This window comes from Lipomyces doorenjongii (genome assembly GCF_038497915.1).
Source record: "Lipomyces doorenjongii strain NRRL Y-27504 unplaced genomic scaffold V1508scaffold_63, whole genome shotgun sequence".
Lineage (NCBI taxonomy): Eukaryota > Fungi > Ascomycota > Lipomycetes > Lipomycetales > Lipomycetaceae > Lipomyces > Lipomyces doorenjongii.
In genome coordinates this window covers 36377-64192 of record NW_027118130.1, presented here as the reverse complement: position 1 = coordinate 64192, position 27816 = coordinate 36377, and the positions used below count along the sequence as shown (strand labels likewise).

Below are 27816 nucleotides of genomic sequence, written 5' to 3'. Positions count from 1 at the left end.
TTTGCAGAAGTTGTACCAGACTACACAAGCACTTTTTTGCGACGGTCGATCGCATGCTTTCCTGAGGATATTAATATTACTGCGCATTCTTACCCTTGTATAAGTTAAATCTCAGCTCTTAGATCTCCCTTTCTATCACCTAACCGTGCTGGGCAACGCACGATGCACTTTATTTCGTTCGTGCAGGCCGCGTGGAGACTGGCACTAACGCGATATCCGCTTTATTTTGTAACTATTCGACGCTAACGACCGCGGCGACACAATATCTCGTTGTCTAAATCTATTCAATCTGATTATTATGATCGGGATTGCCATCGGGTGGCAATCTCGTGACAGGGAATTCCTTGTCATCTGTGTCCTTGTCCGGCAGGCGGCATATACAAGCCAACGCGATTCCTCTTCGACCGTTTTCATTCCCAAGTCGATCACTTCTACTAAATATCGTTTACTTTTGAGAAAGTCACGATTTTTTTTGACTTAACCATGACGGCTGATTACGACAGCAGAACGCAAGTTCATTGCGAGAAGACAGTCGCAGACAAGGACGACAGCTTTGATGAGGATATTGACGCCCTTCTGAACGACCTTGAGTCAGATGAGGAGTTTGATGACACGCTCTCCGACGTCGTCACCACTATGCGCTCTGAAATCGCTGATGAATTGTTGCAGACAGATCCGAAAGTTGGGTTAACTAAGGATCAAGTTTTGCTTCGTCGCAAGAAGTACGGTTTGAACCAGATGCAGGAAGACAAGGGAAATCTGGTCAAAACATTCCTGATGTACTTTGTTGGACCGATTCAGTTTGTCATGGAGGCCGCGGCTATACTCGCGGCTGCACTTCAAGATTGGGTTGATTTTGGCGTAATCTGTGCGTTATTACTACTCAATGCAGCCGTTGGATTTATCCAGGAGTTTCAGGCTGGGTCCATTGTCGATGAACTTAAGAAGACATTGGCACAAAAAGCCACAGCCTTGCGTGATGGTGCTCTTGTTGAGATTGATACCAACGAGATTGTTCCGGGTGATATTGTTCAGCTGGAGGAGGTAGTTATCTTGGTCATTCTATTTGTGAGGCAGACTAACATTTGTGCTTAGGGTTCCATTCTCCCGGCCGACGGTCGCCTCATCACCGAAGGGACATTCATTCAAGTGGACCAGTCATCTATTACTGGCGAATCTCTAGCCGTCGACAAATACCATGGCGACAGTTGTTATGGCTCGTCAACAGTCAAACATGGGGAGACTTTTATGGTTGTGACAAACACTGGCGATAGGACCTTCGTCGGACATGCGGCAAAACTCGCAACATCCTCCCGTGAGTGTGGTCACTTCACCCAGGTCCTGAACGGCATTGGAGGAACGCTTTTGGCTCTCGTTATTGCTACGCTTCTCGTTGTTTGGATATCATGCTTTTATCGTTCAATTCCCATCGTCGAGATCCTCCAATACACACTGGCTATAACTATAATTGGTGTGCCTGTCGGTCTTCCTGCCGTTGTGACGACTACTATGGCCGTTGGCGCCGCTTATCTGGCTCAGAAGAAGGCCATTGTTCAGAAGCTTTCAGCGATTGAGTCCCTTGCCGGCGTTGAGATTCTTTGCTCCGATAAGACCGGCACACTTACTAAGAACAAGCTGTCCTTGTCTGAACCATACACAGTTGCCGGCGTTGAGTCCGATGACTTAATTTTGGCAGCCTGCCTCGCTTCTTCTCGCAAAAAGAAAGGCGTGGACGCTATTGACAGGACATTTTTAAAGGCGTTGAGAGCTTATCCGGTGGCAAGGGCCTCCTTGTTGAAGTATAAAATCAGGGAGTTCTCTCCATTCGATCCCGTTTCGAAGAAGATCACGGCAGTCGTTGAGTCTCGAGAAGGAGAACGAATGACTTGTGTCAAGGGAGCTCCATTGGTTATTCTCAGGACAGTTGAAGATGGTCAGGGGCTTTCAGAGGAAGTCTCAAGCGAGTATAAGAATAAAGTTGCGGAGTTCGCGACTCGCGGATTTCGGTCATTGGGTGTTGCTCGCCGCGTCGGTGATGGAAAGTGGGAAATTCTAGGAATAATGCCATTATCCGACCCTCCTCGCCACGATACCGCCAAGACGATCAACGAGGCAAAGAGTCTGGGTCTGTCTATCAAGATGTTGACCGGTGATGCCGTCGGTATAGCGCGAGAAACTGCTCGTCGACTAGGATTGGGAACAAATATATACAACGCTGAAAGACTTGGACTTGGTGGCGGCGGAGATATGCCTGGCTCAGAAGTTTACGATTTTGTTGAAGCAGCAGATGGATTCGCCGAAGTTTTTCCACAGCATAAGTACAATGTCGTCGAAATCCTTCAAGAGCGAGGCTATTTAGTGGCAATGACTGGGGACGGAGTCAACGATGCACCGTCACTAAAACGTGCCGACACTGGAATTGCAGTTGAGGGCGCATCAGATGCGGCTCGCTCTGCAGCGGATATCGTTTTCCTAGCACCCGGCTTATCCGCTATCATTGATGCTCTGAAGACTTCGCGGCAGATATTCCATCGAATGTATTCTTATGTGGTCTACCGCATTGCGCTGTCTCTACACTTGGAGCTTTTCTTAGGAATGTCGATCGCAATATTGAATCGGTCGCTAAATATCGAGCTTGTGGTTTTCATAGCTATCTTTGCTGACATCGCTACGCTTGCTATTGCTTACGACAATGCGCCATACTCGATTACTCCAGTTAAATGGAATTTGCCAAAACTATGGGGAATGTCAGTTTTCCTCGGTATCATTCTCGCTTCTGGGACTTGGATCACTCTCACGACAATGTTTGTAGATGGTGGAGGAATTATTCAGAATTTTGGTAATTTGGATGAGATTCTTTTCCTTCAAATTGCACTCTCTGAGAACTGGCTGATTTTTATCACACGCGCGTCTGGTCCATTCTGGTCGTCAATCCCTTCCTGGCAATTAGCAGGCGCAGTTTTCGTTGTCGACGTTGTCGCCACGCTCTTTGCCATCTTTGGTGTTTTTGAAAGCGGACGACAGACTTCTATTGTGACGATTGTTCGAGTGTGGATACTATCGTTCGCCGTTTTCTGTGTGCTTGGTGGGGTTTACTATTTAATGCAGGGCAGTGTGAAATTTGACCGCGTTATGAATGGGAAGGGCTGGCGCGAGAAACCCAAGCGCAAGCTTGAGGATTTCCTTGTGGATCTAAGGCGCGTTGCGACCCAGCATACGGAAATTGAGTGATACTCTTACTAGGTTCGGTTTTCAGTGGCGACCGGCGTTATCTGATTCCTCTTTTTGTGAATATTGTCAATATTCTGTACTGCTTGCTATGAAATGATATCCCATGACGTTATAGCCACACTTTCCATGTGTTTCCTGAGTCTGTTGTTTAGTCTTCGAATTTCTGTTTATTACTCAATATTTATAATTATTAGTCTACTATAGTGGCTAGCATCGAACGGATATGAAATTTATCATCAGAGACTGCCTGCCGAAAGGTTAGGCTTACAATTCAGATGGAGGACGGTCGCCACGTAGCAACATCTATCGTCTCCCAATGAAGGCTTGACCTATTCCGCGCTAATCGCCAGGATCAAATAAACCATTATCGATGCGGCATGTTTACAGGGCCGCCGGCGGGCGCCCGTGAGCCATTGCGCGAGCAGCGGTCAGTGCACTGAGATAGATGCTCACGTAGACTGCGAGATAGAATCCAAGCGAAAGAGAAGAGCATATAATTTACCCATATTTCATAAGACAAAAAGGGTAGACGTGTGGAAGATCGGACTTGTCTTTGAAGCACCTCCTAAGTAATTGACACAGATGTCGAAGAGTTGGAAGTTAACGACCAGATTTGCGATGGCAGTACATGCGCCGCCTTTCAATATTCAGAATTGGGTATCCCGTATAGGGACCTGATTCGTGCGCGCCACGGGTCAAGCATCATGGCCAAGCAGTTCGCTCGCAAAAGACGTCATCGTACCGCGATGAGAAGGCGCAGAGCCGGGCTCCATTAATGAGTCACACCCACGGAAATTCACAAAGCTAATTACCCGAGCGATTCTTGAACAGGGCAAGTCCAGAGACGAGAGGCAAACCCGGAGGAAGAAAGTAAATTGCAACTGGTTTGGTTATCAGTTACTTTGTAGACTGCGGTGCCTAGGGCGTCGCCAATCTTTGGCATTTGTTACCCCTGATTATATGCGCCACGGATGAAAATATGCGCCATAAATACGAGTGAAATTGGCCACTGCGGTACAAACTCAGGAACCACCGTATCAGAGTTTAGAGTGGTCGAGCTATCTTATCGTCGCGAGTCGCAAACCAACCGGATGAGAAAGTTCAGGTTCCAAGCTTGCTCAACCCACTAACATGCCAAAACGCGGCACGAGTTACTGTTTACGTGTAAGTCATGCACCCGTGCACGACACTATCTTGCTCGCTATCGCTGGGCTTAGTAAGTCGCTGCATTGGTCTTGTTTTATTCCCGAGAGTCTCTATCTCAACAGGTGTGGTACACCGAGTATGACAAAGACAAATTGAATTGACTCAGAACGGTGGGTTTCCAAGATCTTAGAGAGCATTGGCGGTGTGGCGCGGAGCGTTGAGGTGATGTCTAAATGCTAAGTATTGGGGTACTGGACGTGGCGTCGTGAGCTGGCTGGTTGAGTGTTTATCGATCCTCTGCCGGTAGACTAAGGCGTCCTCGAGTTTGCTCGAGTTCGCCGACGCGGAGCCCCTTAGATGCCCCCGGCGCCGCAGGCCTGAACTGGTTTACTGTCTCGTACTCGCGTTCCCGGCTTTGCGTTGTTGCCGCTCTTCTTGACTTTTCTCTTTGTCCTTTCCTTCTCTTCTCTCCTTTCTCCTTCTCCTCGGTCTCTCTTTGATTCAGGAATCACTGGTTAATCTCCGCGCGCTCGCAATAAAGTAGCAGCATGTCAACTGAGAAGCGCGCTGTTGACTCAGCAGAGACCCCGCTGCTCGGCTCTCGCGGGGGTTCGACTTCTCTCATTCCTCCGACAGATCGTGCTGACCAATTCTCTGGCCTGCCACTGCCAGAAGCTGTCGTCCTACGCGAACAGGTGCAGACTCCTGAAGTTGAGACATCTTTCTTCTCAGCCTACAGATATGCAACAACGAAGGATAGATTTCTTGTCGTTCTTGCGGTCTTCTTAGCGGCAGTCGAGGGCTCGATCAAGGCTATTATGCCAATCATGTTTGGCCTGTTTGCGGAGAACTTTACAGCCTTTATTCGCTCGAGAGACTTCTACGACTACTATGGCGGATATAGCAATTTCATCAATTATAATGAGACATTCTACAACACCACCACATACAACACTACCGATTACGATTCCAAGCTATACTTCGAGTCGCCTTACTACGACAGCACCTACAACTATACTATGATTCCAGAATACGTCAGTCCCGAGGACTTTCAGCGCCAGGCTAGCTACGATGCCATTTATTTCATTTACTTCGCTATCGCCGAGTTCGTGACAGCTTACTTGTTCACTTTCATTTTCATTGATCGCGGTGAGATTCTTGCCGCTCGCATTCGCCAGAACTACCTTGCGTCGATCATGAAGCAGAATATGGCTTATTTCGACAAGCTCGGCACTGGTGAAATTACGACCCGTATTTCCTCCGACACAATGATGATTCAGGACGGCATTTCGGAGAAGTTGGGATATTTGATTTCGTTCAGCTCGACCTTCGTGTGTTCATTCATCGTTAGCTACTCTCTCTCGCCTCGTTTGGCTGGATTGCTGTCGTGCGTCGCAGTGTTCATTGTAGGATCGTTCATATTTGCGTCCAATCGCATGACGTCTTTATACAGAGAAGCACTGAACGGATCCTCTGCTGGTGGTTCTGTTATCGAGGAGGTGCTCTCATCGATCCGCAACGTTCAGGCATTCGGTATTCAAGACCGACTTTCCAGCAGATACGACTTCTATTTGGGTGTCAGTCAGAAGTTTGCTCTACGAGCTGGTTTCTATGCTGGGTCTATTACCGGTATCGCTTGGCTTGGCTTGTACCTCGACGACGCCATGGCCTTCTGGCAGGGCCCTATGTTCCTCATCCGAGGCGAGTTGTCTATCCTTGCACTTGTCACGATTCTCGCGTCTATGATCCAAGGATTATTCGCGATTACTTCGATTACCCCTCACGTTCGCGCTGTCGCCGCTGCTACTTCAGCCGTCAACAAGATCTACACCACGATTGACCGCGCTTCTGCCATTGATCCGTCTTCGAAGGGCGGCCGCGCTCTTTCCAAGGTAGAAGGACACATCGAGTTACAGGACGTCAAATTTGTATATCCGTCCCGTCCCGATGTCATTGTCATGCAGGACTTCAATCTCCAGATCAAGGCAGGAACAACCGTGGCTTTGGTTGGGGCGTCTGGTTCCGGAAAGTCGACAATTGTCGGTCTGATCGAACGTTTCTATAAGCCCGTTCGTGGAAAAGTCCTTCTCGATGGCGTCGATATCGAGGATTTAAACGTTAAGTGGCTGCGTCAGCAGATCGCTCTTGTGTCTCAGGAGCCGATTTTGTTCGCCGGTACTGTCTTCGAGAATGTTGCTTATGGTCTTATCGGTACCCCCTACGAGCACGCATCCGACATTGAGAAGCGCGCTTTGGTTGAGGAAGCTTGCACACAAGCGAATGCGATGGTCTTCATTGATACCCTTCCGAAAGGACTGGACACTCATGTCGGTGAAAGAGGATTCTTGCTCTCCGGTGGCCAGAAGCAACGAGTCGCTATAGCCCGCGCCGTTGTCTCGAACCCAAAAATTCTCTTACTTGACGAGGCCACTTCCGCATTGGATACTAAGAGTGAAGGTATAGTTCAGGATGCGCTCGACAAGGCTTCCAAAAACAGGACCACCATCGTCGTTGCGCACCGGCTGTCAACTGTTAAGGATGCAGATATGATTGTTGTCATGAAGCGCGGTGTCATTCTGGAACAAGGCACTCATGAAGAGTTAATTGCTAAGCGCGGAGAATACCACTCACTTGTCAGGGCCCAGAATGTCGAGCAGGAAGTAGAAGAGCGGTTGGAGGACGCTCAGGTCATTGACGGAGTTGACGTTGATAGTGTCGAAGAAATGTTAGACGAGAAGGCTGCGTTAGACGCTTACGAACGAGAACGCCAGTTTGACGAAGAAGCTGGTTCATCTTCAGATGATGACAAAGAGACCTCGAGACTGCTTTTATCTCGTACCAAGACTGCTAGATCAATTTCGAGTGTTATCGCCTCGAACATCGTCGAACCCGAAGAGAAGAAGTACTCGGTCGTCGATATTGCGAAGTTCCTCTTCGAGCTCAGTGTGCCGGAGAGAAGGATCAACCTTGTTGCGCTCATGTTTACGATTATCATGGCAGCTGGATATCCATATCTCAGCACCGTGTACTCTGGCTCTGTCGACGCTCTTGGCGAACTACCAGACGAGGATCGTATGAATAGCCGTCTGCTGAAGTATAATATTACATATTTGATTATGGGTGCTATAGGTATGTCTTTTTATACGTAGAACGTAAGTACTATGCTAACATTAGCAGAACTTATCTGCCCGATCATGGCCGTTGGATTGTTCTCGTACTCCGGCCAACGTTTGGTCCGTCGTATTCGTATGCGCACCCTGCGCCAGATTGTTCGTCAAGACATCAGCTTCTTCGACAAACCAGAGAACACTGCAGGCTCGCTCACGTCTGCCATATCTAAGGATTCAGGCGCAATTGAGGGTCTCTCAGGCGCCACTCTTGGTCAGATTATCAGCTCCTTGATTATGATTTTCGGTGGTATAGGTGTCGCGCTCGGGGTTGCTCTCAAACTTGCAGCTGTCACAAGTCCTTGTGTGCCGCTTTTGCTTGGTGCTGGTTTCTATAGGTTCTACATGCTTGCGAAGCACCAGGAGCGTGTCAAGCTGGCCTATGGTCGATCGTCGTCTTATGCATGCGAGGCTGCATCATCCATCAAGACGGTGGCTTCTCTTACAAGAGAGGAGGACGTTATCGCTACCTACGCAGCTTCCCTCGACAGCCTCTACCACGCTGGTCGTCGTCAGAACAGCAGCAGTGCGGCCCTCTATGGTACTGCTCAAGCGCTCGTCTATCTGATCCAGTCTCTTATGTTTTGGTATGGTAGCACTCTAGTCCGCACCAACGGCTATTCAGTGTTCATGTTCTTCGTCTCCGTCATTAGTATCGTCAATGGTTCTCAGAATGGTTCAATCGTATTCTCATATGCTCTCGATATGGCAAGGGCATACGACGCAGCTGGCAACATCAAACGGCTTTATGAGAAAGAGCCACTTATCGACTCGTGGAGCGACGACGGCGTTGTGCCAGAGGACGTCCAGGGCAATGTCGAGTTCAAAAATGTCCACTTCCGGTACCCTACGCGCCTCCAGGTTCCTGTTTTGCGTGGTCTCGATTTGTCGGTCAAGAAGGGCCAGTATGTTGCCTTGGTGGGTGCATCGGGCTGTGGAAAGAGTACGACGATTGGTCTCATCGAGCGATTCTACAATCCATTGTCCGGACAAGTCCTTCTCGACGGTCAAGATATCTCCTCCCTCAATATCAATGCTTACAGAAGTCACATTGCACTTGTGCAGCAAGAGCCAACGTTGTACTCTGGTACTGTCCGGGAGAATGTCAAATACGGCAGTCTGGACCCGAATATTTCGGATGAGAAGATGATCGAAGTGTGCAAACAGGCCAACATCCACGATTTCATCATGTCTTTGCCAGATGGGTACGAGACCATGTGCGGTGCCAAGGGCTCCCTCTTCTCTGGTGGTCAGAAGCAACGTATTGCCATTGCTCGTGCGCTTATTCGAGATCCGAAGATTTTACTTCTGGACGAGGCTACTTCGGCGCTTGATAACGAGTCCGAAAAAGTCGTCCAGACTGCACTCGATAATGCCGCCAAGGGCAGGACAACTATCGCTATCGCGCACCGTCTCAGCACAATTCAGAAGGCTGACATCATCTACGTGTTCGAGAACGGCCGAATTTTGGAGAGCGGAACACACCAGGAATTGCTGGCTAACAAGATGAAATACTATGAGCTGGTCAAATTGCAAGCATTGGAGAAGAATTAAAATTTGGTGAGGGAATATAGATCTTGTTATATTAATTTGGGAATTGGGAGATTGTCGCTCATTTAAGGTTTTTCATTGTAATATTTTATGAGCTTCTTCAGATATTTTCGATTTATTTTTTTTTGTTTTATTCTCCTTTGATATTTTGGAGTTGTTCCATCTCTGGGTTATTTTCATTTACATTAGGAACTATAGAAGGGTTTATATAGTGGGGATGCGGTAGTGTAGTGATATATGTAATAATTATAGACACAAAAAATTAAAACCAATTATAAAGTGCCTGATTACCGACAATCTGAATGAGCTACATTGGTATCGTTGCCGACAACTGTTGCAGTGGATGATATTGACGCTTGACCACCTCGATGTTGGGCAGTATTCGCGTAGCCCAATTCGGGTGCCAGCCCATTCATCCCATATACCGACAAGATGATACTCCGAACGGGTCCATAGTGCTTACTATAAGTGGTTTTCTAAGTGACTGAAAATTTCAAGCGCAAAAGAAACGGAACAGTAAGTTCTGAGATTGCATGTGGCAGGACTCTGCTCTTGCTGTTGACTAATGTATGTAACCAGAGTCAAGTATTTATCCTATTTTGCTATGAAACCATGCTGAGGCTTATTCACAGAGCTAGCTATTGTGCTGCGCATTTATATCGCAAGTATGTTCAATAAATTCACATCACTTGAACACTAGTTTCGCTGCTTTCGTATACGTGCACAGGGTGTCCTGGTACGAATAGTGGAGCAACAAGCTTTGCCTGACGGTCCGTCATTCTGGTAATAATGTGGATGAGCCACGCCGCCATAATCGTATCCACGTGGTCCAGACGGCAGCGTATAAAGAACCTTATTATCCACAGTCCACGGCCCGACGGGAAACGGCGCGTAGGATACTCTTGAACGTTGAATCTGCCCAGTTGTGAGAAATACACGAGAAGATACGCGCTATGGTATTCGGAGTAGAACATAGAGCCCGTCGAGTACGGCATCCAATTCGAGGTGACCGCCGCTGATGGGCGCCGTGCAGTGGGCAACGGCTGAGTAAAACTCCATGACTTCGTAGATGCATCGTAATACTGGTACTTTTTGTAATCTGAGATGTGATTGAAAGAAACTCTGGCGACGTGGACATCCATCTTATTGGAATAGGTGGTATCGAGGCCGTAGAGGAAAGCAACTCCGTTACCGACAATACTCGCAAATGAACCGTACGCATATGTCGTAGGCGGAAAAGTCACTTGTTGGTCACGCGTTACAGTCAACATTTCTGTGTCAGGGTCGAACTCCAGTGTAACCGTCGTGTTGCCCAAATCTGAAGCGGACCAGATGGAGTTGTATTTGCGGAGATTGAAAAACTGGACGGCGCGATGCTGCTGGCTTGGAGGCAGTTTGTATATGTCCACATTGCGTATCTCCTAATTTCGCCAAGGATATTCCTCATCAGTGTAAGGCACAGCCGGTTTCCAACCGTATGAATAGAGAGAATTCGAGGAAGCATCGGTCAGTAACCGTGGGTCATCGAAGCTTCAGGCGACCGAGAGCGAATTGTCAGTCATAGCTTTGGAAGTGCCATCGTTATATCCTAACGTATCGCAGAAGAACCAGATCGTGCGGTTGCCAATATTGCACGAACGTTGGCCATCGCGGTATATAGTCAATGGATTATCCGGATCCTCCTGTTTGCGTAATTCGTCTAATGACTCGATCTCGAACAAACTCTGTGAAAATGTGGGTCCACAAATAATGACGCTAATAGATGGCAAGACTGATGCCCCGGTGAAGCTTTGAGAAAACAATGTCCGTATTATACATAGTATCATGACATATGCCATGGAGACGGTAGTTTGACAGATGCAGGGACCTTGAAAGATTCCGAATCCGGATTTATGTTAGTGACGCCATATCCGTCACTCAATTTAACTCATCCGACTGCTCTAGATCCGGTGGCAAACTATTGCATGGTTTGAACGACCTATTGCTGTGATCAAACCTACCCAAAACCGAAGTGGACTCCACTTGCTGCGATCACCTCGCCTCGCCGCTCGCAAGTGTGCCATCCTGGAATCCAAGTGGTCGTTAGATGGCCAGGACCCTAGTGCTGGATCCGGGTGCGTATGATAACTGAATATGCCGGTTTTGTAAGTTCAGAGGTGAATATGGCCGTCGTGGTGGACCGGCACTGCCGGGGCCGGGGATTATCGCGCGTTGAAGGGGCTGGTTGAGCGACAGATTGGTTTCGTGCACGTGGGGAGATGAGTAATTGCAGCAAGTGTTTGCCTGTGATGGAAGATTTTGATGACTAAATCGCTTGAGATGGACAGAGGAGGCTTGGCGTGACGCGTGATATTTGGATAAGTTACAGGATGTACATTGATGATTTATCACCTTTGTGATAATAATGTGTAATATAGTGCGTTTAAACCGTACCGGTCACTTGTAAGCTCGGTATCGAATGACAAACTTCGCGCCAATCCAGTCAATGGGCCGTCATAACACAAGCACGAATCGACTCGCTATGCACTTAAAAAGCTGCTAAAGTATGCACTTTGGTAGTGGCTTCTTCAGGGATCGCGGAGCACTCTTCAGATTGGCAGAACGGCAGTACCAAGAGAGGATTCGATATTGCCCTAAATGGAATGCACGAACTCTGTTTTCGCGCGTATTAATACTACCAGGGCCAGGGTAACAACTTGCATGTCACGTGGGACTATTGAAGTATTGTTTTGACGAGAGTTTGAATTGGTTATGCTTATCTGCCGGAGTTGGCTGTAAGTTCTATTCAACCTTGGAATGTACAAACTTTTCAGCTAAAGTGGTGACGCGACTGAAGAACACCGTCCCCGCACAGCATAACGACGGAACATACACATAAACACATCGCGGAGACGCGGATTTCTCAAACTGCAGGATTCCTCGTCCACGGCAATCTAAGATGAAGAGCTCGATACCATTTCGACGCGTGCTGTGGTTAATGGTGGTGCTCGCGTTCTTCACATTCACAATCATGGGCCTGTCGTACTCGAATCTGATTCGCAACGAATACGCCCCTTTTGGACAGCCCACTGCGGTCAACTCATCGTCATCAGACAATGGGTTAACCGACGAGCAGATCCAGGTGTCGGTTATCCAGCAATACGAAACTAACAAGAAACTTGTCGCGTCGGGTTCTCCTCTCGAGCAGCTGGGAGTGTGCAGCAACCCGCTACACACAAGCGAATCCGCTGTTGTACTTGTTTCCGAAAACGGCCCAGAGGGCACACTCGCTCGGATCGATTTCGCGTGGTTCGGATTCAACACGCCGGCGCGGTATAATCCGAATATTCTGCCATACCCACCGGGCGCGGCACATCCGTATTTCGGGCTTGCACGCCAGACATTACACAACGGCGGGGTCCTACATCACGAATTGGTGTACTGTGACATGAATTGGGGCCTGTCGAAAGGTATTGGCCGACGGATACTTAAATGCCAGACAGGGACGCACAAAATCGAGTTTCCGGAATGGCGGTCGCCGAGTGGGAAATGCATTTGGCTGCCGCTCCTCGAGGAGGCCAACGGACCGTCTGATCCGCGCGTGTTCTTTTCACCGATGGGAGAACCCTTAATGGTTATTGGTACGAACGGGATCACGAATTGTTTGAGTCAGTATATTATTGATTTACGAGTGATGATCCCAGACTTGGGTGAGAAGATGAAGGTCGGGCATGTGCCGATCCGCTTTAGACAACTGACGGAGCTGCCACGGGATTTTTACGATGAGGTCGAGAAAAACTGGTTTGTGTTGTATGATGACAAAGGCATGGGATTCGTGCAGCATAATATTGAGAACCGTTCGATGTCGGCGTTAGCTGCTGTCGACAGTGTCAAGGGCACCCATGTGGAGAATCTGGTGCAGGGCGAAACGGCGCCGAATTGCATCGCAACTTTGAAGAAAGAATACGAGGAAAATAACGACCAGATCCGCAATGACATTCATCAGGGAACAAACACACTCCGTGTGACATTATGCGAATTTCCTTGCATTCCGACGATCCACAATACGGTATTAATCGAGCTGTTTCAAATCAAGTATCACAGCTACCTAGAAGTCTTTTATAGGAGGTATGTGATGGTGATGAATGTGACGGCGCCATTTGAAATTATTGGACGGACAAATAATTTGATTTATGCTGGGTCTGATGAGAAGATGATGATCTTTACGGTGTCGATGGCCTGGGACCATGCAAATTTTAGACGTCATGAGCCGTGGAATGAAGCGAAGTACGGCGGACGTGCCATTTGGGACGCGCTGGAAGACCAGGAGGCGGAGGAGTATGAGAATTCAATCAAAGATTTTACTGGAGACGCTCTTGAGCGCCGCGACAAATCGGAATCGTCGGACTTGAGAAGCTCTGCGCCACTGGATATTACTGAGTTAAAAAACAAGCCAGTGACAACCGAAAAGGAAGCAGTTGCCAGGTACCCATTCCTCTACAATACCCCGATCCGCCGCAATTCGACATACCACAACCCGCTGGCGAACGAGTATTACCACGGCTGGATAGATGACACGATCATTCTCAACATCGGAATCAACGATTTGGACTCAGGGATTGTGCATGTTAAGGCGAGAGATTTATTAGAGTGCATGACCCTGTGCAAGTAGAGTTAGGTTCGTTCGTGTACATGATCAATGTAATGGGGCGTTATTTGGTTTGTAGTATTAGTTTGTTGGACAAGTCAATAAATTGAGAATTATTCGGGTTTGCCGGACCAACAATTCTCAGAGACTGGAAGGATGACGGCAGTGGATTATCGCATCCGAGAAGGCTATTTGAGAAGGCGACTCGCAGGCGGACGCATGAGTTTGCGAGGTATTAGGTGTTACTGTCCTAAAGCACCATTATTGATGAAATTGGCGAGGAGCCCGTGGATTTCACAAGGTGCATGGATATATTAGCATATGCCAAAGCCATTGGAACAATGAGTCCCTGGACCTGATATTCCAGTCTAGACTATGGGACAACAAAATGTCTGTCAAAGGTGGCAAAAGCAAACAACGACCACAACCCTGACTACTTACGCTTTCTGAATTTGCATGGACTCAGGTTCTACATGCAGCAGCATGAAAATACATCATTGGGCAGTTCGGGGCCGTTTCCCGACGCCAGTTCATATATCGCACTGCAAGGATGCCAGACGAACATGGGCGTCCAATGTTATTGATAATCGGAATCTATATCATGCGGTGTTTATGAATGATTCAAAAATAATTGTATAGTGTATTAGTTTGGACTCGGGACTCGTTGGGTTCTTTAGCTTAGGAGTCATTTAAGTAGATCATTTGAATGCCCGATAATTAACACTGATAGCGGTAAGAGGCCATGCTGAGCCATGATGATTATTATAATACAATATCCATGGATGCGAAAACATGCGATTGAGTCTAAAACTTCTCAGGCCAGACTTGCTTGACAAGAGTCTTCTTATTCACTAAATACTGGTCAGTCATCATTCCACAATTGTACAAAAACACTTACCTTTTCCCATCTGATTCCGTGGAATCTGTTCGACGATTTTCAGTTCTTTTGGAATCTTATACCCGGTCAAGCGCTTCTTCAACTCGGCCTTCAAACCATCATATGTGATCGGCTCGACATTAGCCTGCATAACAACAACGGTCGCGACAGCTTGTCCCCACTCCGGACTCGGCAAACCAACGACCGCACACTCAGCAATTCCAACCAATGACAAAATCTCCCTCTCGATTTCCAACGCTGACAACTTCTCGCCACCAGATTTGATGATATCCATCGACTCGCGGCCCTTGATCCACCAACGACCGGCGCTATCGACACCAGCGATGTCGCCGGTTCGGAACCAGTTACGCCCGCTCGCTTCGGTCACAAATGACCCGACCGTCGCATCCGGCTTCCGCCAATACTCTTTGAAAATCGTGGGTCCAGACAGCTCAATCTCGCCCAACACCTGGCCATCACCCTCCGGCTTCTTCGTAATCCACTCCTCAGACTGCCACCCGACGGACTGATACAATACTTCCAAAGTATCCTTATCTACCAGCCGCGCATACACACCGGGCAATGGCTTCCCTACACTCCCACTCGCCCGCTCGCTTTCTTTCAAAGGCTGGCTGAGCGCCATGCCTACTTCAGTCATGCCGTAGCGCTCGAGTAACTGCGGGCGACCGCCGGACAACTGGGCCCAACCGTCACGAAGCGGGTCAGGTAATGCCGCGGAGCCGCACATGGCGAGATGCAACGACTTCGGAATTGAATCTGTAATCGAGATCTGTTTGTCCGGTGGCAAGGACCGGTATAGAGTCGACAAGCGGGCATATACTGTCGGCACGGCGGTGTATATCGAAATTTCCGGTGCGCTTGCGTCCTCATGCGCCAGTAAACTCAGTACCGGGCCAGCAGCAAAGGGGAACTGGAAGACGATGGTCGCGCCTACGAAGAGCGGGACGAGCAGAGCGTTAAGAATGCCATGAATGTGGTGCAAAGGGAGAGTATGGAGGATCGTGTCTTTTGGAGCGATTGCCCAAGCTTTGATCAGGGAGGATGCTTGTGCGTGGAGCGTCGCATTGGGAATGACGACGCCTTTGGGGTTACCTGACGTGCCAGAAGTGTAAAGAATAATACCGCTTGTGTCGACTACGTCGGACGGGTCCTTCGCGATCGTGACGTTTTCGCAAGGGGGTAATTCGACGTCCTCGTATATGATAAAATCACGTCCATTGACCAGGGGGGCGAGCTTCTCTTTGAACCGCTCGGTTGTGACAATAGCACAGCAATCGGCATCGTTGAGCTGGTACGTGATCTCAGGTGTAGTATGAGACGGGCACAGCGGCACGGCAATTGTTCGCGGCAACGACGTCGCCGCAAGCAAACACACGACGAACTGGTAGCTATTCTCGCCCATAATCGCGATGCGCTTGCCCCGTGAGTCGGATCCTAGCTTGCTGAGAACGGAACGCCATCGGAAGATGTCACGAAGCAGCGAGCTGTAGTCGAAAGCTTTGCGCGAGGAGTTGTGAATAATTGCTATCTTAGCCGGAGGATGCGACGAGAGCGCGGACAGCAACGGGAGGTTGGGCAGTGTAGCCATTGTGCGAGCTAGCCTGTTCAATTGTTTATATCCTCGTAATTGTCGCGACGAGAGTCTTGCGAACAGGCAGCACTGGCGAGATAGCAACAAGGTATCCGAAAAGCAAATGCGGGGCGCCATAATTCTTTCAGTTGTAATTCGACGTTGACTAGCGTGGGGCTTGAGGTTTGTTGCGCTTGCTCCGATTCGACCAGGGCTCTTTATCTGCTATCGCAATAAAATAGTTGCCCGCTTTGCCGAGCCTTTACTACTTAACCCTAAACCTTGTTGCTCGTCCACTGGGGTTTAGCGAGGTGGTTAAGGGTAATTCCCTTACAAAAATAAGCTGACGAAACTCCGATATCGGCCATTGATCCCTCCATGTCCTCTCAGATAATGTATATATCTCCAGGAATGCAACAAACAATAACTTTCAGCAAAAAAAAAAAAAAAAAAAAAAAAAAGATAAAAACTCGGCAACGGGGAATTGAACCCCGGTCCCCCGCGTGCTGATGCATATGCACCTGACAGGCGGAAATTCTAGCCACTAAACTATTGCCGATTAACTATGAAACTCAAGAGCCAATCGCCAAACACATTGCACCTACTCCAGAAATTATCGGGGCATCACTTATTTCGCTTAATAAAACACTTGATTCCGCCGTACCTCATCTGAGGTGGGGCTGGCACCCCAAATAGGAATATATGATATTGTGCCGATATGTTCATAGATAACTTCGGCATATGCAATAATAAGCGAAGGCTACGAGTATATTGAATTGACGTGACGACTTGGTTAAGACAGCATGACATTTCATACCTACACGAAGGAATTGCTTGTGCCGTAAATACACCCAAGCAATGCCTAGCTAGTCCAAGTCCCCAGTTCCCCTCTGAGATTTTTGTCTGAGCGAATTCCTCTTAATCGTGTACAGGTACACAGTAACTTGTGCTGTAGAGTGCGATTAGGTTCGGGCCTTATAAATATGTTTACATACGCCCTGGATCACCTTTCGGGAGATTCATTCTCCGGCTGTCGTTGTTCTTTCGAATCGTACAATTATGCAGGTTTATTGTATGATAGAATAGATTGAAAGCTATTGATTGTAATTTGTCCATTAAGTCTAATACCCAAAACTTAATCCAATAAGGCCTTAGCCAGCCGCCCAAACCCTTAATTGCTCCTGATATTGTCGTAAACACTCTCCGGGTATTGCAAACAATTCTTCTCAAATTTATCTAACCCATTTGGCCCACCAAACTCATCAATCACTGCTCTAACGATTGATCTATCGCTCGAAATCGGTGCATCCCCGCTCGACTCCCACCACATTGCGCCTCCTAGGCCTTTATCCCGGATATACCTCGCTTTGGCTCTCACGCATTCGGGCGTATCGTAGGTGATCATTACCCGTTTGTGGTGGTCATAGCTATACGACGCAATAGCTTGACTATCGAAATATTCCACTGCGCCGGGACACGGAAGTACTTTATAGTCGAAGACACCACTCTCCCACGTCCCGCTCCCGCCATCACCACGAAATCCATGCGTAGGACCGTCAGTGTTGCCAAATACTCGTCCATATAATGGCATGCCCATAATCATTTTGGATGGATGGACCCCCGCATGACGGTACATCTCGATCGCTGTTTCTGCGGAGTACTGATACCCATACACATTCGCCTGGTGCCCCGCAATCGTGGACCAGCTCGGCCCAGCAAAATCGTAAGCCATTAGATTCCAGAAATCGAGATATCTGTCCATTGTCGCAACTCGCATCGCGCGAATATTCTCCGGCGCGCATGATGTTGCAATTGTCAACAAGAACCGCGGTTGCGACGGCACGCCCCTTGCGTACTCATCCAGCGCCTGTCGGAGTTCGCGCAGCAGCGTCTCGTAATCTGCAGCTTCTGGGCCTGGTTTGGGGTATTCCCAATCGATATCAAGTCCATCGAGACCCAAATTTTTGACCAATTCAATGGCCGACGACACAAACTTGGCGCGACGAGTGGGATCGGATGCTGCTGGTGCAAAATTTGGCGAATACGTCCACCCGCCTATCGACAATAACACTTTTAACGAGGGATATTTCTGTTTAAGGAGATACAGTTGTTTAAAATTACCGTACAGGTTGTCGCCGGTATCGTTCCATGAGTCGCCTTCAAAGTGCTGATCCGTGTCGGAATATGTGTCTGACAAAAAGACTTCACCGGTCTCGGGACGGATATTCGCGAACGCGTAGAGAATGTGTGTTAAATGCTCAGCTGGGAGGTCTGGAACAAAGTGCTTGCGGGCATAGATTGCCCAACTCGGATGGTGTTAGTATCGATCCGATATCTAATCATATTGAATCTGCAAGAACTTACTTGACGAAATAAATGAATGATTTCATAACCAACTTGGCAAATATGCTGGTCGCTTTGATCCGGCAGAATCTAAGAAAAATTGGATGAGGACATACAGTCGCTATAAATACTTGAACTATATCCGGGGCTGAGCTACTGACGTACGCGTTGTCGCACGCGCCGAAATAACAACCCCCAAAATACTTCGGTGCTTTCTTGAAGGCCTGCGGTCGACATTTTCTACGAGTCGTGATTTGGTCAGAAGAGCAGCATTTAGATAGCCCGTTCCTTAAACTGGTGACATTCTATTTGAAGATATATTCTGCTAAATTTATATGTAAATGATATTAACGCACATATAAACCAGTTGACGTTTTGAATGTCTTGAGATTATATGGGAATAATTATAGAAGCGACAGTGTTAAAAGCTCAAAGCGGTTATTTTCTGATAAGGTATAGAAACTGTGCAGCGACTATAAAGTTTCAAGACCACACGTCATCACAGAACTCGTCGTTGTCGGGAGCTACAGATCCCCGCATCTACGTCCCGGCCCTCAGCCATTATAACGATCGAACGGCTCAGACGCATAAAACAAACTCGCTATCATATCTTTGAATGAGGTTTTGTACAAGGCGGACTACATTGCGCGTGCATGGGGCCGGTGCAAGGCTGTACCGGAAATATCTTGTACGTCCTCGCTTTTCCTCAACGTTGGCATCGGAATCGGTCAGGGGAGTGCAAAGCGGTACCCAGAAATCAGCTACAGCTTCATCAACATATAGCAAAATTGCGTCAAGTCTTTATGATGTAGTTATTGTGGGCGGTGGTATTTCGGGCCTCAGTCTGGCCGCGGGATTGAGTATGACCATAATCACTTGAATACTATCAACTCTACGCTAACAAATTAGAATCATCGCAATATACATCAAATCTGAAGATAGCTCTCGTTGAAGGCATGCCACTAGCATCAGCGAAGTCATGGTCTCCAGACCCAGACCGGTACTCCAACAGGGTGTCGAGCATCACACCCGCCTCTCAACGCTACCTCTCCCAAATTGGCGTGTGGGATCATGTTTATTCAGAGCGCGTTCAACCTTACGACGACATGCGTGTTTGGGACGGTGTATCTGGAGCCAGGATCCATTTTGATGCATTCCACCTTGGCACCGAAGACGGCACCATTGCGTATATGACCGAGAATCTCAACCTTCAGCATGCTTTACTTAGCCATTTGAACGATTCACCGTCTGATCCACCGGTCATGATTCTGGACAATACGAAAGTCGAGGCAATCATAAAAGGTCAAAATTTTGACGACCTCGATCTGTCATCATGGCCCGCTCTTAAACTATCCACCGGCGACACGATTATGGCGCGATTACTAATCGGCGCTGACGGCGTAAGCTCCCCCGTTCGTGCATTCGCGAATATTGAATCCCGAGGATGGGATTATAATCAACACGGGTTAGTAGCGTCTTTGGATATGGAGTGGGATGATCGTCAACGGATCGCCTGGCAGCGGTTCCTTCCGACGGGACCGATCGCATTGCTCCCGATGCCGGACGGCAAGGCGAGTTTAGTATGGTCGACGACGCCGAAGTACGCGGCACATTTGAAGAGTCTAAGTGCTAGTGCGTTTTGTACACTGGTTAACGCGGCGTTCAGGCTTGGAATGGTGGATCTGGAGTATTTGATGTCTCGTGTAGATGAGGAGGAGATTAGAGAGGACTTTGAATGGCGGGATGCAAGACTGCCGATTGAAGCGGAGGGCCAGCAGTTTCCCATACGAGTGGTCGAAGTCCAAGAGGGATCCAGGGCCAGTTTTCCTCTCCGAATGCGGCATTGTGATACTTATGTTGCACCACGGATAGCTTTGGTCGGGGATGCTGCACATACTACACATCCTTTAGCTGGACAAGGTCTTAATCTCGGGCAGGGCGACGTTGCGTCATTAGTCCGGGTAGTCGAGAAGGCATGCCAACAGGGATCCGATATTGGAGACGAAGTTGTGTTACAAGAATACTGGGCCGAACGATACCCTGTCAACCACATGATGTTAGGTGTTATTGACAAACTACAGAAACTGTATTGCACGGACTTTCCGCCGATTGTGGGAATAAGAACTGTGGGATTGGAAGTAGTTGAGAGTTTGGATTGGGTGAAGAAGATGATCATGAAACAGGCTGCCGGTGCCTAGGTCTGTGTTTGTAATAGCTTTGTATATATAATGTAAATCACACTGCATGTTACGGGATGATTCCCGAGGCTCTCGACTGTGGAGCATTACTTGGAGTAAGGTTTTTAGTTGATACTAGGCCATCTGTCCACACTGACAAATCAGCTTTGCCGAGACGTCACTATGTAGCTCGGCTGGCTAGTCGGATCTTAGCTGTAGGCCGACATTAACATAGTTACCGTAAACTATCCCGATTAACTTCCCTTTGGAGCGTCACTGTGAAATATTCTGTATGATCGATGGCTATTACTTATATCTGTCAGCTGGACAATGACGGGGCAGCGCTTGATGTATGTGATTTGTTCCGCTGCATACAAAGTGGGGATCGTTCTGCTGTTCATAGTTTCTGATCAGAGGCGCAATATTAGACTAATATCCAGCTTTTCCCTAATACCGCCACACAATTTATTAAGCAACAACGACATTCCATAAGTGCACTTTGATGCTGACAAGTGTCTGATGGCAAATCGTGTAAACTTCGTTGTAAATCAGCTGTCATCCGACTGACAATGTGCAACTGATCACAAATAGGTGTCAGGTGTCAAGACTTAAGAGACCTCTTCCCATTGGCGCATTCGGACCGGGATCGGCATTTCGGAGGAATTTTTGCGTGAACATACGGCCGATTCGGGAGCGGATCGCTAGCTGGCGGATTAACTTTTCTGCGATTCCTCCATACATGCTAGAGTCTGAGGTACGTTACCGCTTCCGGAGAATTTTGCGCCGTAGGCCGCGCTCAATTTTATCGCATGGGTGGCGGGTTGGCGGTACAGTGCGGCATGATTGAGCGCTTTAATTGCGTCGTAGTAGTAAGGTAACTTAACTGACAGTTCGACCGTCCGTCACCTAAGCTACGCTACACTCACTGAATAGCTACCCAGTCTTTATTGACCACCGCCGCCGCTCGCAATTTGCATTGGAAGCATGCCCTCTGGCCATTCTGATAACATCATGAACAAGAGGGAGGAGGGGTGGTGGGGTGGTGGGGCTACCGGAAGAAGTTTTTCCGACCTGAAACCCTCTTATGACCCCTACATAGACAATCTAACCGTATCTGGATTAGCTCAACTTCATGCATTACGCCACAGCCCAGCGCTAGCCATATTGGGAAAGGCTGAGTTCGAAATCCTCGGCCGGGACTAACATTTTTCCAGGCAACACACGGACGGCCGGAGCTTAGCTGCGTGATTAATGAGGTTTTCACGGTGCACACTAGATAGCGAGGGCTGCTCAATTGTTTACTCCGGGGAGCGCATGACCGCATCCTCCGCGCTAGTGTGTGCAGCATGAGTGGCTCTGGGGAGCATGGGGCCCCGGCCAACCCCGGCAGCTACCACAAAGGCTAGGCCAGACAAGGTTCGCCGCGCTCTGTGGGGAAAGACCTGGAGACCGAAGTCAGGAGGACGCTGCACTCTGTCGGTGTATAAAAGGCCCCCTTTCCTCCACTGTCTGAAGTCTGTCCTACTCTATTACCACATCATTCTATCATCGGATCACTCCACAATCCACGCAATGTTCAAGTTAAAGAAGACGGATGCCATTGCTGACAAGCCCCAGGAGGGCTCCAGCTTGATGGCCATTATAGTCGGTTCCTTCGCTGCCTTCGGTGGCATTCTGTACGGTTACGATACTGGTTCTATTAACGGTATTATCGCCATGAACATGTTTAAGCAACAATTCGCAACTTACCACGACGCCAACGGTAGCCCATATCTCACTTCTGGACAGACTTCGCTCATTGTTTCGCTCCTGTCCGTCGGTACTTTTTGCGGTGCTCTTGGTATCTCCTTCATCGGGGACATGGTTGGTCGTCGTTACTCACTTATTGGTTCATGTGGGGTTTTTTGTGTTGGAGTTATTCTTCAATGCGCTGCCTCTTCCATTCCCTTATTTATTGTCGGTATGTCATCCAATGATAAGCATGCCTGAGATACTATTTTTCTAACATGTTTTAGGTCGAGTCATTGCTGGTTTAGGTGTTGGTCTTATCTCGGCCATTGTTCCTTTGTACCAGTCTGAGGCCGCGCCGAAGTGGATTCGAGGTGCGATTGTGTCCGCCTATCAGTTCGCTATCACGATCGGGTTGCTCATAGCCTCGATCGTGAACCAGTGCACAAAGAACCGTACTGACACCGGGGCATACCGTATTCCTATTGCTCTTCAGTTTGGCTGGGCTCTCATTCTCTCCATCGGTATGGTTTTCCTTCCTGAATCGCCACGATATTATGTCAAGAAGGACAGATTGGACTCTGCTCGACGCTCTCTAGGGCGTCTTCACTCACTCCCTCCAGACCATCCTTTGATTACTGAGGAGCTGCTCGAGATTCAGAGCAACAACGAGTACGAGATGTCATTTGGGAAGTCCTCTTTCCTCGACTGCTTTAAGACTGACGGTCGTCAACTTTACCGTCTCTTAGTCGGAACTACGATTCAGGCTCTCCAGCAGTTGACTGGCATTAACTTCATCTTCTACTACGGCACCGATTTTTTCCAGAAGTCTGGTATCTCGAACCCGTTCACCATCTCCCTCATCACGAACATTGTCAATGTCGTGTTCACTCCTCCCGGTATGTACGCCGTTGATAAGCTTGGTCGGCGCAATCTTCTTCTCATCGGTGGAATCGGCATGTGCGTGAGCGAGTACATCGTCGCCATCGTAGGCACAGCCGTCAATAGTGTCGTTTCAAACAAAGTCCTCATCGCCTTTGTTTGCACCTTCATTGCCTTCTTCGCCTCATCTTGGGGTCCAGTGGCTTGGGTTGTTACTGGCGAATCTTTCTCTCTCCGCACTCGTTCGAAATCCGTTGCCATTTGCGCGGCGTCCAACTGGCTCTGGAACTTCGGCATCGGCTTCGCGACTCCGTATATGGTGGACTCCGGCCCCGGCAATGCCAATCTCGGTGCGAAAGTCTTCTTCATCTGGGGAACTTGCTGCTTCGCATGCATCGCATTCGTCTACTTCTTTGTCTACGAAACCAAGGGGCTCACGCTCGAACAAGTCGATGAGCTCTACGAGAAAGTCCCCAAGGCATGGCAAAGCCAGTCTTTCATTCCATCACTCGGCGTATCTGAGGCTGATGCTGCGGCTAATGCTGATAAACAGGAGATTGAGAACATTGAGAAGGTGCCTATGGAGGTTTAATCGCGCAGTCGTGTTGAACATGAGTTTTTATGTACATATACAATATGTTTTGGTTGGTTTTGCATAGTTGGATGACTTGCTGTTCATTCAGATGGGATTTGTTGGCATCGGCGTAATAGATTTACATGCATGTATATAAATAATCAAAGTGATCTCGATAGTACCTGTTCCAATTATAGTATCAGAGTACTACAAATCCATTTCACGTTACCAGTATGAACTGCTCTTTGCTTATCCACCAGGATCCTTCGAATTGTATGCCGTCAAACTTGTATCCTTGCAACAAATATCTGAAAATAATGTCTATTCCTTCGGTTAAGTATCTTATCAGGAATTTCCTTCACAGTAAGTACGCGCCGAGAAGGAGCACAAATCTCTGATCGTACGTGCATCTCCAGTGAGTTTGTAGACGCAATCTCGAGCTGCAGTCGTCTTCGAGCGTTGTAATGCGCCGAAGAGACGGTCAACATTGACCGATATATTCCCAGCATTACGCGAAAGAGTTGTATAAAAGTAACACCATGCCGCCGCTAGCCAACTGTACTTCTTGTATCTTCCTTAATCGGTTCGCCTACATCGAGGAAAATTACACAAATCACCAACGAACGATCTCGACAGGCAATGGGCAGACCTCCGTGTACGGTTCGCAAAAGCGGAAATTATCTCCGATGTTGGATCGGGGTGCAATGGGGAGTGGACGTCCAAGAAGTGTCCCGGTTGTGGGTGGTTGGATCTCACCTTGGGCGGATCCAAGGTGTTTGAGTGCCAGAGCACCTCGTCATTACGACATTTGCCAGAGTAGGAAAACTGCTGGCAGCTAGTCACAAATCTATCCTGTTAACTGCTCAGCAATTCCAGTAGTTAACGAGTATCTTCTGAATATTATATTTTATTGCCAAGTGTATCTGAAGTTACTTTGCAGAACGGCCCCAAGCCCCAATTAAAATAATCGTGACACAAAAACTCACACCCATGCCTCCAACCATCTCTCCACAAATTTCTTAATCAACCCACTACTAACTGGATCTGTGGCATTTCTGATAGCATCACTGTTCTTCTCCGTAACATTCGTCTCAAATGCCAATCCCTTTCGTCCTGACAGCTCATTGTCATATTTCGCTGCAAAAAAGCCCGCTAGTTTGACAGTTGGATTGCGGATAGGATCTTGGTCGCCTTCGCGAACGAGTCTGATCCATTCGCGCTGTTGACGATGCGGAAGTGGAGGCCGGCTTTGCAGCGGCGGGAGGAGGTCTTCTGTCCAGCGGAATGTCTTTGGATTAATGACATGTTACACTGTCTGGGGTATATCGTTCGGAATGGGATTGACAATGCCACATAGTTCCATGAGCGATCGCGCGACGTAGTCGACTGGGATCCATGACGGAGTCTCGTCGAGCGCGGGCAAGGCCTTCAACATCAATGCACTCCGGATCATTAACGGAATAGCCTTGGTGTCGTTCCAGTGTCCATTCACGCTATCGCCGACAATCTGGCCAATTCGGATAACACGAGCGTGCAGGCCGTACTGTTCTGATGCTCGCTCAACGATGTGCTCTGTGACAAGTTTGGATTTTGCATATCCCATGTTCTGAGCATGCTCGAATTTGAGAACCGGTCTATTCGGTGATGGCGGCAGGAGTAGGAGTACCTGCGGCCGTGGAGATCGACGAGCAGAAATAGAACGCCGCTGGAGAAATGGTCTTCACGTCGAGACAGAGCTGGATCAAAATAGTGCGTGCCATTGATGTGATGCTGCTCGAAACTTTTAATGCCGAAGTTGAACTTGACAGCCCAAGCACTATGGATGACTGTGGTAAGAGTTGACAGAAGATTGTTATAGACGTCTGAAGGTAAGCCTAGATCCGGGCGGCTGAAATCACTTGGATAGGCGGCAATTTTTGCTACTTGCTCCGGAGGTAGTGCCATAACGATTGCGGACAGTGTAAAGGGCCTAGGTCGTAGGATCACCAAGATGCGTGCCGCAGAGGCACGCTTTATGTATCCATATTATCCGGCGAAAGCGTTCTCGGAGACACGTCTACTGCGCGACTCTGGACATTGCCAAACTTGTCCTGATACGCGTCTCGAATCATCTCTTCCGGTAAGCATGCGGACTATTAGACCTTTTTTTGTGTGTGGGGGGCGGGGGCTACCGCAGTCAGAAAATATCACACTGTCAAATTCCGACATATTCGCACTGGAAGAGTAGTATTTGTGGAGTTCCGGCGTATCCTTGTTGTAGAACTGAGGCTCGGCGAATTGTGGAGTGGCTAAGAAGCCGCAATGATCACTTCTGATGCGGGGGTGGCACTTGCTGCGAATGGCCGGACTTGTACTCGCTTTTCCGAACATTTGTTTCCGTGGTTAATGGCCATAATTACTGTGGTGAGCATTTCATCATTTGTTCGTTCGGCCTTAGAATTAGCTTGGACACTTGTTAGAATATGCATTTAGCTATTAATACCGTCGATAAGCGACTGAATAGTTTGCGAGCATTCAGGGTCATTGCTCCCGCATGTTGCGGCTCTCTTTTCCGACGGAAAACTGTTGGCGAGTTCATCAACCATCCTATGACATAATCGAGTCGCCAGTTTCAACAAGGCGTGATCGAATCTAAGGTGCAGATAAACGTGTCTTGTCCGCATCGTCAGGATTATGTGGGCCATCCCAATGCGAAGTAATGCTTGCCTAAGTGGACTTGTCGCAGATCGTATAGCCCGCACTCAGTGGCCAGGCTTAAGTGATCGATTCTGAGGTTGCTACATCCTTTTGTTCACCGTTGAGTATCAGAACTTTGTTTTCTGTGTATGAATATCGAAATATATGCAATAACGTCGCTGCGACGAACATTCACTTTACCTTCCTGCCATCGGTCTCGGTACTTGGGTATGAATTCTCGGATTTTTCGACTTGACATAAACTAACTTCGAGTAAACAGCAATCCAAGCCACTTGAAGTTGAAAAGCTGTTGAGACTGCACTTGAAGTCGGCTACCGCCACATCGATGCAGCCGCTGCTTAGGACAATGAAGAGGAAGTCGGTCGCGGCATCGCATCGTCGTTCGTTGAGAGCTCCGAGATCTTGGTGACCTCCTGAAGCTATGGAACAAGCGACACAGACCTGACAAGGTCTAGAAGGCGGTTAATGAGAGGCTGAAGAATTTGCTTGACTGTCTTGATTCGTATCTCATTCATTGGCCTGTTGCATTCGTGAGTGAGTGATGGGCTCTTCCCGACGGATCCTGTTAGTTTTTGCTGGACTACTGTCCGATTGAACACACCTGGCACGCGATGGAGAAACTAGTCAAGGATGGCAAAGTCAGAAGTATTGGCGTCTCGAACTTCACCAAGGAGAAATTGAAAGAGCTTCTCAGGTAGTATGTCCGCTTTACTGTCTTCATATTCCCTACAAATTTTTAATTCTCTTATCAGCGCCGTCATTCCACCAACCGTCAACCAGATAGGAGCTCACCCGTACCTGCAACAATCCGAGCTTCTCGACGTCTGCAGGAAAGCAACATTGTCGTCACAGTGTACTCTTCCCTAGGTAACAACATTTACAACATCCCGCGCGTCGTCGACGATTAGTCACCATAGAGATTGCCATGCCAAGAAACTAGCTAAGGAGCCTGCTCAGGTTTCTCATCAGCTGGGCTGTCCAGGCGGAACTGCCGTCCTTCCAAAAAGTATCACTGCATCACGAATCGAATCCAATTTCCATGACTTTGTGCTGCTTCCGGTCGACGATTTTACCAAAAATCTCGATCTTGGAGAAAAATCTACGCATGAATTTCCCCATGTCGTTTTTGGGGAGGCTGGTGAGGAGGAAGTCACGAAGGTTGCAAAGAAACTCGCAGAAGAAAGAGTCAAAGCTAAAGCTGCGAGAAAATACGCATGGATGTAGG

General features: G+C 48.3%; 10 protein-coding genes and 1 non-coding gene across 11 annotated transcripts; 6 read left to right on the top strand and 5 right to left on the bottom strand.

Moving 5' to 3' along the window:
• Positions 1–285: 285 nt before the first annotated feature.
• Positions 286–3402, top strand: V1508DRAFT_252681 (uncharacterized protein). The gene is made up of 2 exons (XM_066936395.1): positions 286–1044; positions 1096–3402. The coding sequence occupies exons 1-2, from the start codon at positions 484–486 to the stop codon at positions 3229–3231; spliced, it is 2697 nt and encodes an 898-aa protein (XP_066793671.1). The 5' UTR covers positions 286–483; the 3' UTR covers positions 3232–3402.
• Positions 3403–4729: 1327 nt separating this feature from the next.
• V1508DRAFT_252659 (P-loop containing nucleoside triphosphate hydrolase protein) lies at positions 4730–9405 on the top strand. The gene is made up of 2 exons (XM_066936394.1): positions 4730–7506; positions 7555–9405. Exons 1-2 carry the CDS (start codon positions 4926–4928, stop codon positions 9096–9098), a joined length of 4125 nt encoding a protein of 1374 aa, XP_066793670.1. The 5' UTR covers positions 4730–4925; the 3' UTR covers positions 9099–9405.
• A 370-nt stretch (positions 9406–9775) lies between these two features.
• On the bottom strand, positions 9776–11158 carry V1508DRAFT_406131 (uncharacterized protein; the record flags this gene model as incomplete). The annotated part of the gene is made up of 5 exons (XM_066938746.1): positions 9776–9859; positions 9960–9996; positions 10032–10471; positions 10637–10819; positions 11096–11158. The coding sequence occupies 5 exons, from the start codon at positions 11156–11158 to the stop codon at positions 9776–9778; spliced, it is 807 nt and encodes a 268-aa protein (XP_066793669.1).
• A 947-nt stretch (positions 11159–12105) lies between these two features.
• Positions 12106–13746, top strand: V1508DRAFT_359463 (uncharacterized protein; the record flags this gene model as incomplete). The annotated part of the gene is made up of 1 exon (XM_066937109.1): positions 12106–13746. One exon carries the CDS (start codon positions 12106–12108, stop codon positions 13744–13746), a length of 1641 nt encoding a protein of 546 aa, XP_066793668.1.
• Positions 13747–14526: 780 nt separating this feature from the next.
• On the bottom strand, positions 14527–16208 carry V1508DRAFT_359446 (uncharacterized protein; the record flags this gene model as incomplete). The annotated part of the gene is made up of 2 exons (XM_066937107.1): positions 14527–14573; positions 14621–16208. The coding sequence occupies 2 exons, from the start codon at positions 16206–16208 to the stop codon at positions 14527–14529; spliced, it is 1635 nt and encodes a 544-aa protein (XP_066793667.1).
• Positions 16209–16659: 451 nt separating this feature from the next.
• Positions 16660–16749, bottom strand: V1508DRAFT_t83. Its single transcript has one exon. It is a non-coding gene; the product is annotated as a tRNA-Asp (tRNA).
• Positions 16750–17073: 324 nt separating this feature from the next.
• V1508DRAFT_423994 (glycoside hydrolase superfamily) lies at positions 17074–18972 on the bottom strand. Its single transcript, XM_066941236.1, has 3 exons — positions 18555–18972; positions 17198–18496; positions 17074–17139 (listed from the first exon to the last, which is right to left on the bottom strand). The coding sequence occupies exons 1-2, from the start codon at positions 18578–18580 to the stop codon at positions 17362–17364; spliced, it is 1161 nt and encodes a 386-aa protein (XP_066793666.1). The 5' UTR covers positions 18581–18972; the 3' UTR covers positions 17074–17139; positions 17198–17361.
• A 40-nt stretch (positions 18973–19012) lies between these two features.
• On the top strand, positions 19013–20886 carry V1508DRAFT_252621 (uncharacterized protein). The gene is made up of 2 exons (XM_066936393.1): positions 19013–19393; positions 19443–20886. Exons 1-2 carry the CDS (start codon positions 19150–19152, stop codon positions 20729–20731), a joined length of 1533 nt encoding a protein of 510 aa, XP_066793665.1. The 5' UTR covers positions 19013–19149; the 3' UTR covers positions 20732–20886.
• Positions 20887–22282: 1396 nt separating this feature from the next.
• On the top strand, positions 22283–23912 carry V1508DRAFT_399592 (general substrate transporter; the record flags this gene model as incomplete). Its single annotated transcript, XM_066938272.1, has 2 exons — positions 22283–22670; positions 22726–23912. The coding sequence occupies 2 exons, from the start codon at positions 22283–22285 to the stop codon at positions 23910–23912; spliced, it is 1575 nt and encodes a 524-aa protein (XP_066793664.1).
• A 964-nt stretch (positions 23913–24876) lies between these two features.
• V1508DRAFT_399591 (male sterility protein-domain-containing protein) lies at positions 24877–25838 on the bottom strand (the record flags this gene model as incomplete). Its single annotated transcript, XM_066938271.1, has 3 exons — positions 24877–25182; positions 25207–25528; positions 25561–25838. 3 exons carry the CDS (start codon positions 25836–25838, stop codon positions 24877–24879), a joined length of 906 nt encoding a protein of 301 aa, XP_066793663.1.
• Positions 25839–26719: 881 nt separating this feature from the next.
• Positions 26720–27815, top strand: V1508DRAFT_406125 (aldehyde reductase-like protein; the record flags this gene model as incomplete). Its single annotated transcript, XM_066938745.1, has 7 exons — positions 26720–26798; positions 26878–26897; positions 26934–26996; positions 27047–27121; positions 27161–27288; positions 27427–27487; positions 27525–27815. 7 exons carry the CDS (start codon positions 26720–26722, stop codon positions 27813–27815), a joined length of 717 nt encoding a protein of 238 aa, XP_066793662.1.
• Position 27816: the final 1 nt, after the last annotated feature.